Raw genomic sequence first — 10,886 nt, 5'->3', positions numbered from 1 at the left:
ATGGCTCGCCACTGATCATACACCTAATATACTTGACTCATTTGATCAATTTTGTTGGACCTAAAGGAGCCCAAGTGATCTCGAATATGTTGGTTGGTCACAATCTTAAAATTTCTGGGTGCTTCTCAGAATTATGAGGTAAGAAATGTGAGGATAAGGTTTCTCCCCGATGGTAAGCTTAACGCCATATGAATGAGAAAATGGGTAGTTAATGTTGTGTGTGTATCATATGACTATCTTGAATTTAATGACACTTATGATTATGACTAGATCTATAAGGGCTGAATTCAAATGTTTTGAAATTTTTTTTTTCTTATAATCAGAGGAAGTCTTGGCTTTATTCATTATGTGAAGGCATGAGAAAGAGAAGGCAAGTTCTTACTATCGATTATTGATAAGATGAAGCTATCCAATGACCATGAGACTTTTCTTCTAATTGTTCACACATGCCACCTTAGTATTCAAGATTTGATTTGTCTATTAGAATCTTTCCCTTGCCTTAAATTTGTCTTGCATTTACGCCTTACTTCTATCATTTGAGTCATCCTCATGACTTCCCCAAACCGTGACCATGATGCTGCTGAGTCCTTGAACTTTAGAACATGGCAAAATTCACCTTTAGACTAGGGGCTAGATGTCATCAATTAGGCCATTAGAGATCGGTACGTAACTACGGTGAATTTTAGCGCCTAATATGAGTCCCTTGACTTCATCTCGAGGGTAGCTATATTCTTGCTTGGGCTAACAAATTAGAACTTCGTGCCTTGGAGACATTTGGATACAATCATCCCTTACCTATCTCAAGTAAGTAACCACCACAACATTCACCTGTAAACAATATTCAACAATAAAGTTATTGTGGTCAAAATTACGTATAAAAACCCGCTTGAGGAGTGATGTAAAGCTGACCACGAAGGATTAATCAAAATACATAAACTTTTGGTCAATGTCGAGTGTCAACTTAGCAATCGGTTATTAATTAGACTTTTGGTCATGTGCGGATTAATTAGAATTTTTTTTTCCACCTTAATATCAGCTGATTTTTTTGTCTTTATACTAACACAATTAATTAATTATTAAACAGCTTAGAATTCTGTCATGAACTAATGCATAATCAAAATTAATCACTCAAGCCAATTCTTGGAAGTTCAATTCAATATCAAATAGTGTTAAATATTAGCTATAATATACTCCATGTTGAATATGTTTGTATAGATGTGAAAGAGTGAAGCATAAAATAGGTATACAAAAATACGAGAGTTACGTGGTTCAACCTAACGGCCTACGTCCACGAGAAAAACCTTAAAAGGTTACATCTTTAATATATTAGACTGTAGTACAAATCTTATGTTACAATGAACCATAACATGGATATATATAGTAGACTAAACCCTAGACTAATAAACTTATAATACAAGTAAAAGACTTGGCTTACACACAAAGTAGAATTAGGCTTGGGCCTATACTAATAGGCTAATATATCTGTAACACCCCCTCTCAAACTCAAAATGGAAGCTTGATAAATCCTTGAGATTTGATAAGGTTGAGAAGATCCCTTGAATGAAGTTTGGCTTTGTGATGGTGCTTTGACAATGCAACGGTCTTGCAGTGTTGATGCAACTTCTAATGGTAGCATGACTATACCGGAGAGTTTTGACGGTAGCAGTGAGAAGTTAAAGAAGATGAACGCAACGAAGAAACATCGAAGAGGATAAAAATTGCTCTTAAACACACCGTAAGACAGAAGACAGAAAACCATAACCACATAAAGGTAGCTCTTATACCATGTTAAATATTAGCTATGATAGGGAAGTATAAAATAAGAACACAAGAATACAAAAGTTACGTAGTTCAGTTTAATGGCCTATGTCCACGGAGAAAATCCTAAAGGACTACATCTTTAATATATTAGAGTATAATACAAATCATGTATTGCAATAAACCATAACATGGTATATATAATAGAATAAACCTTAGATTAATAAATTTCTAGTATAAGTAAGAGACTTGGCTTACACGCAAAGTAGAGTTAGTGTTGGACCTATGCTAATGGGCTAATATATCTTTAATAAATAATAAACAAAAATTCTTGTGACACACTTTTCACACATTTTTCCGCAACTAGTATATGTCAAGTAAGAATTGGATTGATTTTCACTAGTACAAGTAATGATATTATGTGTATATAATGTAATCCAATCAAGCATTAAAAAATGTACAAAATTTTAGAGATAGTTTTGAGTTTTGACCAACATCATTTGCTCCAAATAATTGTTATTTATCATCGGATTAAGATACAAATTAACCCCTAAACTCTACTTTTGAATGTACAAATTGTGTCAAAATATGTCTTTAGCATCACCATCAGATGTGGTAAATGTGCCAAATGCCAAATATTTGGCACATTTACCATACCAAACACCAAAATCTCCTTTTATCAGATGTGCTAAATCCCATAAAATTTGCCACATGTGAACAGTACCGTTGCAAATTTGCAACGGTACTGTTCACATGTGGCATAATTTTTATTGTTTTTTTATTCTGTTTTCTCTCTCTCCTCTCTCCTCAGATTATTCTTTTCTCTTCACTCTCACCGTTCCCTCTCACCTCTGTTCTCTCTCACCTCTGTTTTGTTGATCTTGATCCGTCATTGCCGATCGTCATCGCCGTCATCACCGATCGTCATCGCCGATCCATCATCGTCGTCTCACCGGTTTCATTTTGCATCGTCATCGCCGATCTCTCCGGGCATCGTCATCGTCATCGCCAATCGGAATCAACGTGGGCATCGACGTTGAGGTGAGATCGGAGTGTTCGTCACGATCGTGGGCATCGACGTTGAGGTGAGGTGAGATCTTGATCGTGGGTTGCCGGTCTTAGTGGGTTTGGGTTGCCTGGGTTGCTTGGGTTTGGGTTGCCTGAGTTTCGTGGGTTTGGGTTGCCTGGGTTTTGATTGTGTTTTCTCGGTTTGAGTTGTTGTGCTAGTGGGTGTTGCTCTGTTTTTAATGGGTTTTGGGGTGGATTGTTGATGACGGTGGTTGTGGTGGTGGTTTTACAATGGATTATGCCTGCCACGGTGGCGGCGGCAGCAGCGGCAGCAGCAGTGTTGTAGATGTTTTTTATTGTGTTAGATATATTATTTTATTGTGTAATTTATATTATTTTAATGTGTAGTAAATATTATTTTAATGTATAAAATTGAAGTATAGAACATCTGATAAATGGTATATTGTAAAATAATAAAGTAAGTCTTTAATATGATAAAATGGCATAAATTATGCTACAGCTGATAAGGATGCTCTAAAAGAACTCAAATGGTAAAGAGTTATAAGAGCATCTCCAACAACTTCTTCAAATTTTTTACAGTTTGGAGAATGAACAGTGACATTTAACTTTTACATGCTCACTTTTTCAAATACACTTTCCAACAGATTCTCTATCTCATTTAAATATTATTTCTTCATTCATTATTTATTCTTTTTTAATCATCATTTATTCTTTTTTTAACAACTATATTTTTAATGAAAAGTGTTATATTCACAACATTTTACGCAATACTTTCACAACAAAATTTATGTGAAAAGTTGTTACTAGTTCTAATTTGAACCCACTACTGAAATTATTTTTTTGCTCGTCAATATTATCTAATAACAATCCGTTACTTAAAATTTATTGTGAAAATATTGTGGTATCATTTCTTTATTGCAATTTTTTATTTTTTATATTATTTTTCCCTTCCACCCCCATCTAGACACGTTTCTTCTTCTTTTCTTTTTTTTTTTCTTTTTTCCTTGGTTTTTTCTCCACCACCCACGTATCCCACTCCTTTCCTCTATCTACCTTCTTTTTCTTTTTCTTCTAGCTCATTCCGGAGCACTTCTTCTTCTTCAGCTATCTCTCTTTCTCTCTTTCTCTAGCTCTCTGTTTTTACTTTTTCTATTTCTACTTCTATTTTCTTTCCTCTTCAGCTCACTTCACACACACACACACACACACCCACACGCACAGCCGACATGGCCTTCGCCCATCTTTTTTTTTTTTTTTTTAATCTTGTTCTGATTTACTTTGTTGTTGCAATGGAGCTTAGATAGGCTTTCATGCTCTTGATTTGTTGTTTTTATTTTTATTTTAGATTTGTTGTTCTAATTAAATTTTTATTTTTTCATGTTCTTGATCTGTTACTGTGTTTGTGTTGATTGTGTTACCGTTTGAGAGGGACACAGATGAACAAAGAAGAGAGGAGGAAAGAGAAAGAATTTTTTTTTATTCAGCCGGATATTTTTTTAGGATAAAATAATGGTTTGAAGTTGCTACAGTGTTCTCTAAATTAAGAGAATTACTGTAGCAACTTCAAAAAATAATTTAAAGAACCTGTGTGTATGGAGAAGCTACTGGAGAGATGAACAGTATCATTTGGTGGTCTAAATTTGGCTTTACCGAAACTGCTGGAGATGCTCCAAGACAGAGACTGGGTGACCCAAAGGGGGTTCTGGATGAAATTGAAAGCAGAGCAAGACATGGTGGGGTATTGGGTGTCGAGAATCAACGGCTGACACACTCGTTGGGTCAAAGAGTGTGTCAGATAAGAAGAGGCCCGCCAGCCTGTACGCCACCCATTTTGCCACTATTCCTAAACATATAAAGGGACAAAATTCTACCTACATTGCCAAATCTACCCCCATATCACAGCCTTTGTTTTTCCACCACGTGGTTAGCTATCTTTACTCAGACCCACCAAGGATGGTCCCGCCACCACAATAATCCCTCAACCACCTACCGGCACCGCTGATTCCGGGCTGAACGGTGTGATTAATAAAGCAATTTCTGCCCACAAGGACGGAGTGGGACCCAAAATTGAATACCCCAAAATGTAAGTAACACACAATCATATTTCATATACAAATAAAATGGTTTTGAAATAAAATAAGGTTTAATCATAGCACGGATGTAACATAAATACGCTCTCCTCCGTAGAAATAGTGGGTCGTGTGAACATATAAGAGTACCCATGTGAGCACAGAGCAAAAAGAACCACGCATGCAGTGTGCATAACTTTTCTTGGTAAATTCTACTAAAACTTTTTTGCGACCTTCCTAGTTTCTACAGGTCCTATAAAGAAACAAAGAAGAGAACAATTCTTCATTTGGCCTTATACATGAAGAACAAGTGGCTGGAATTTTAAGACGTTTTCTTCAATTCCCAGTTAGCTGCACTAGAGTAAAAACAGAACAAAAATCTAGTAAAATATTATGTAAAAAACAAAATGACTAAATGTAATAGACAGAATTTATGAACAATAAAATTATATAGGGAAAGAATCAATAATAAAAAAAACCCCAACTAAAAATCCATCAAGTGGTCAATTCCAATCAGTTCATGGAACTCCCCAACCCCCCCTTCATAAACAATTCAACTTCCTCCACCTGTAAAAATCATTGCAAATTAAACTTTTCAAAATAAAAAATAAAAATAAACTCAAAAAAATGAAAATGAAAATGAAAAACACATATTGGATTGGACCACCCTGAATCCCTGACCCCCCAATCAACTGCGCATTTCAACTCTATTACTTACGCACTGTGCACATTTTTTCTTTTTTCTTTTTTGAAGACCGGCCACCATGTTATCTTTTGCCTTTTTCTCTCCAGGCTTTTCCAAAATTCCAAGAATTCCTTTTCCTAGGGTGGAGTCCTTGACTCAGGGGGAGGGGTTTGACCCTCTGATCCTTTTGATGGGTCATCAGACGACTGTCGTAATCCATCATCAGTCTCACCTCTATTCATATCTTCCATCATACGCAGCACCTCTTGCATTGATGGTCTTTGATCGGGTACGGTTGAAACACATGCCATTGCAATTTGTAACAGTTGTACCATCTCTTCCTCAATGTTAGGGTACCTTATCAACTCCACATCAAATACCTCAGCTGTCCATTCTTCTCTTACAACTGATTGCACCCACCTAGGAAGATCAATGCCTTCCTCTCCCAATGAAGCTTGATTTGGTGCTTTCCCAGTCAATAGCTCTAGCAACAATACGCCAAAACTGTACACATCAGACTTGAACGTGACCTTGCGGGTTTCGACCACCTCTGGGGCACGGTAGCCCGCGACACGGTTCGGGGTGGTCGAGGCACCAAATAATGGGTTGAGTCCGAAGTCCGAAACGGATGCCTCCTGGTCGGGCCGGAGGAGGATGTTCGAGGACTTAATGTTGCCGTGGACTACTTTTCCCGACACGTGTAGGTGGGCTAAACCTCTTGCCGTGCTTAGTGCTATTTTCATCCGGTTGTCCCAGTCTAGTGGTGTCCGGCCTGACCCTCTGCTCCCTGCAAATGCAAAATTACCAACCTCCGGAAGTTCAGGTCACTTGGTCACCCATGAATGTACTTTACTAAATCAAGCTAATAAATTTTTTAAGAAGAAAAGAAAAAGTCTAATCAAAAATGCCAATCATGCCTATGTTGGTGCATTCGGTCCAGACAAATAGGTACGTACTAAATAAAATTATATGGTGCCAAAGAATAAACTAACTAACCAATTCATTACTTCATCAAATTTGGTACACCTAGATGGAAATTATGATTTGGGTGCATAGCATAACAAGTCGGCAAAAAAAATAAAAAGATATTTGATCTTTGGGTGCATAAGCTCTATTGTAAATAACGATGGCTTGTGTGTGCCCAAGAGAAATGGTCAAATATTCCTCCAAAAGGCAAGGTAAATGAGTGAATTGCAATTAAAAAATTCAACAAAAACAAAAAAGAAAGAGAAAGTGCAAAAGTTAACTATAGATGAATAAAAAAAAGGAAAAGTGCAAAATGATGTCGGTGACTTATTAATGCTACATCATGAGGGCGTGTTGTAATGTTGGTGGCAAAAAAACGTAGTTCACACTCTTGGAATGTTTGCACTGGTCCGGGAATTAAACAGTGGAATCTGCGCACTCTGCGCTGGTTAGAAAATTAGAAAATACTCTTTTCTTTTCTTTTTTTTTTGAGAAACAATTAGAAAATACTATTAAATCAGAGAAACACCTACCCTAATTTTCTAATTATAATATTGATACCCCTCCATGGTGTCACTTGGACATAATGCAACACAGATATGCATGTGCTTTATAATTTATCCACTAGAGATCAAACAAAATAAGATATTAATCCACTCTAAAAAGTAAGAACATACTTTCCATGACTGTAACAGCTGGACCTTCTCGACGGTCAAGATTCGACCAAAAGACTAATCAAGATTTTTTCTTTAAAAAAATCGTTAGCATATTACAAAAAATCAAATGTCCACACTCCACACCAATAATCCATATTCCACGTCAAGATCTTTCTAGCTCAATTAATACCTCCTATTTTTAACTGCTACTTAACTGTGACATCTTGACATAGCTTAATAGCTCAATTAATACCTCGTATTTTTAACTGTTAACTGTGACATCTTGACATAGCTTAATTGATACTCGTGTTTTTAACAAAGACGTCTCGAGGTCCAAATTTTTCAACTCCACTTATGGTATATCAAAAAATAATTCATATACCTCATTAATAAAAATATAAAAACTAAATTATTTTGTGCACCAAACAAAAAAAAAAAAAAAAAGAATTATACTTCAAAAATTACCATTTCCATGAAAAAAAGGAAAAAAAAAAAAGGGAAAGGTTGAAATGATACCGTGAAGAAGAGCAGACAAGCTTCCAGCAGCCATGAAATCATAAACGAGCAATTTCTCATCCTTGGAATAATAAAACGCCCGGAGAGGAACCACATTCTGGTGTTTGATCTTTCCCAGAACCTCCATTTGCATATCGAACTCTCTCTTGCTCACCGCCACATCCTTGAGCCGCTTCACCACCACGGTGGTCCCTTCCTCCAACACCGCCTTGTACGACGTCCCCACGCTCCCTTTACCCAACACTTCCGCCGAGGCTCTCAGCAAGTCCTCCAAGTCGAAGCTATAAACCCCGCCATCAAAGAAAACCAGCTTGTTCCTCTCCGCCTCAATGGACCCCCCTGTTATGTCTTCCTTAGACGACGACGTTCCAGCCTCCGCAGCTACCGTGCGTGCCGTCGTTGACGGAGGCTTTGGTGGCTTAGCTGTTTGTCGGCGACGGTGTCGTTTTTTGAGGCAGAGGAAGAGGATTACTAATAGGATTAAAGCTAATAAACCCGCACCGACTCCGATTGCGATTTTAGCGCCTTTGGATAGTTTGTTGGACTTTTTACGAGACGGGTTCGGAGCCGGGTTTTCGGGGTTGGGCGATGGAGCCGGTGAAGGAAAGAATGGGCTGCACTGATTATTGAGCGGTTTCCCACATAGATCTACGTTTCCGGCGAATGCGGAAGCGTCGAATTTCGACAACGTTTGAGGGATCGAACCGTTGAGGTTGTTGTTGGACACGTTGAAGTTAAGCAAAGGGGCTGTAATACTAGGTAGCCTGCCGGAGAAGCCGTTGTTTTCTAAAAAAAGACCGGTCAAGTGGGTGAGGTTGTTGATTGAGAATGGGATTGGACCTGTGAAATTGTTGGATGAGAGATCGAGACGAGTCAGCCGAGTTAGCCGAGTCAACCCGGCCGGGAACTCGCCCGTGAGCTTGTTGTTCTGGACGTAGAGGCTACGGAGGAGAGTCAAGTTGGAGAAATCTGAGGGGATCTCGCCGGAGAGACGGTTTGCACGGAGACTCAGAACTCGGAGTTGACTCAGCCGGCCGAGTGTGTTGGGCGGAATCGGACCCACTAACCCAACCCCTGGTAAACGAACAGAGTACACGAAGCTACGATTAGGGTCGCACTCGACTCCGACCCAGTTGCAGGCTGAGTCAGTCGAGTTCCATTGTACGCGGTTCGCGTGTGGGGTCTGGTTGAGAAAAGCAAGGAGAGCTTGCTTGTCCTGAGTCGGCTCAGAGTGAACTCGCCCACTCAGTAGTAAAAGCAGCGATACGAAGCACAATAACCACACTGACCCAGAGTCAAAACCCACTGCCGCCATTTGGGTATCAAATTCTCAAACCCAAACAAAACGAAAACAACAAAGAATGAAAAACAATCTCTCTCTCTTCTCTTCTACATGCTTGTTTTGTAATGACGGTTTCGGACAATCCCAAAAGCTGTTTACCGTCGAAATTTCATAGGGGAGAGAGAGAGAGAGAGCTATGTGAGCTCAAGAGTGAGAGGTTTTTGTAAGATAGAAGGTATTTTAGGTATCACGAGGTTGCAAAGTGAAAAAAATAAAGCTGTGAGAGAAAAGAGGGAGAGAGAGAATAGAAGCAGTATGTGCTGGCAAAGTGGAAACGTTTTTCTTTTTTTTTTAATTGTTGCAGTAAATTTCAGGAAAACAACGTATTTTTGAAGTTCCTTACGCGTGCTTACGGCGCGTGACGTTCGATGAAATCGATGGATACCTACTTTTTTTACTTTGGACTGAAATTTGTCACTTTTTGATTTTAGAAGCCACGTACCAGAAGCTGTGACCGCGCGTGGGAATTGTTGTATTTTAAAGTGCATTTGTGTTTTGTTAAACGGCAATGCGTAGTGCTAATTTAATTTTTTTTTTTTGCTGAATGCGTAGTGCTAATTTAATTGATAACAATTTTGGTAGCTTTTGCATGTATTAAAAAAGTAAAGTATGACCTACACTGATAAGGTAAAGCTGGGCCTGGGTTTTATCGAATGGTTCCTTTCTAAGGTGTTTGAGTTTTCACTAAGTTCGGCCTTTTGTTTAGGCTTATGAGACTGATAACTTATAGGACCAACCCATTTTTTAACCTTTGTTTTTTTTTTTTTTTTTTTTTTTTTGAGAGAGTATAATTACCAGCAAAGGTTTTTTTTTTTTTTTTAATTAAACTTTTAGAGCTCTTGACACTTGGTTAAGAGTCTTGTGTGATTTTAATAACACGGTTTAGGTTTCATTCTTGAGGATAATTTTGAGTGTAGATCTCACTTTCCTACTTCGTATAAAACAAATTGTTTAGGTTTGGACATATGGCTTTCTTGAATTGACGCTCTAATAGTAATATCAATAACTACTCCAATCTTTAGGCCCAATGGAGAAGGGGGAAATTTTATAAAGAAATAGAGAAAAGTTGTTTTCATTTATTTTTTTTCCCCCCAAAATGCTAGACGGGTGTAATGCATTACATGTAATATAAAATATATATAAAATGTTAACAAAAGAATAATTATAAAAACTAACGAACTTCCTGGTCTTTAGCTTTTGTTTGTTATGTTTATGAGTTTATCCACCTACTTTGGTTGTAACTTAGCTTGAAGTAGATGCTTTGGGGTTAGAATGTTCTGACTTGTGCTTTGTTTTTTTTGTTGTTTCTTGTTTAATGAATGCCCAATTTACCAATATATAAAACTAACAAATAAGCATGTGAAGTATTATTACTAGATGAGCAAGACTTAGGTACAATACTTAGATGCTATTTCTTAAATTCATCTTTTAAGATTCTGCCAAGTAGATTTTTTCTCATAGGATGGAAGTGCATTTTCTAGTTAAGTAGCCATATGGCTAAATCTTAAGAGGAGAACCTAAAGAATAGCACCTAAAGTACTGTACCTAAATTTTGTCCATTACTAGATTATGGATATAAAGAAAAATTAATGAAAAATAAAAATCAATCAGAAATTTTGCGGTTACTAATATTGTTAAGGATTAATTAAGTATAATATATTCATTTTAACATTTGTAGAGAATTAGTTTACATGATATTAATCACAAAGTAATTGAAGTGTGATCAAAGGAAATGCAAATTATAACAAAATCCTATTGGAGCAACTTGTCACTTTAATTTTAAAATTAAAAAAAAAAAATTGATTAATTCTATATTTATTTAAATAAAAACAAAGGGAAAAAAAAAACACTACAACACAATAAAC

The 10,886-nt window shown here is 37.3% G+C and overlaps 1 protein-coding gene across 1 annotated transcript; it reads right to left on the bottom strand.

Moving 5' to 3' along the window:
* Positions 1 to 5,286: 5,286 nt before the first annotated feature.
* LOC112006108 (probable inactive receptor kinase At2g26730) lies at positions 5,287 to 9,262 on the bottom strand. The gene is made up of 2 exons (XM_024038406.2): positions 7,680 to 9,262; positions 5,287 to 6,328 (listed from the first exon to the last, which is right to left on the bottom strand). Exons 1-2 carry the CDS (start codon positions 8,992 to 8,994, stop codon positions 5,679 to 5,681), a joined length of 1,965 nt encoding a protein of 654 aa, XP_023894174.1. The 5' UTR covers positions 8,995 to 9,262; the 3' UTR covers positions 5,287 to 5,678.
* Between the last annotated feature and the right edge of the window lie 1,624 nt (positions 9,263 to 10,886).

This window comes from Quercus suber, unplaced genomic scaffold, assembly GCF_002906115.3.
Source record: "Quercus suber isolate HL8 unplaced genomic scaffold, Cork oak 2.0 scaffold_217, whole genome shotgun sequence".
NCBI lineage: Eukaryota > Viridiplantae > Streptophyta > Magnoliopsida > Fagales > Fagaceae > Quercus > Quercus suber.
Note: the sequence above shows the minus strand (reverse complement) of the source record. Positions and strands in the feature narration are given on the sequence as shown.

Bases quoted from the DNA above. Each gene is read 5' to 3' on its own strand.
- LOC112006108 (XM_024038406.2), bottom strand. From the start codon at position 8,994: ATGGCGGCAGTGGGTTTTGACTCTGGGTCAGTGTGGTTATTGTGCTTC. The intron at 6,329-7,679 runs GTATCATTTCAA...TTGCATTTGCAG, and splicing joins CTTGTCTGCTCTTCTTCACG to GGAGCAGAGGGTCAGGCCGG.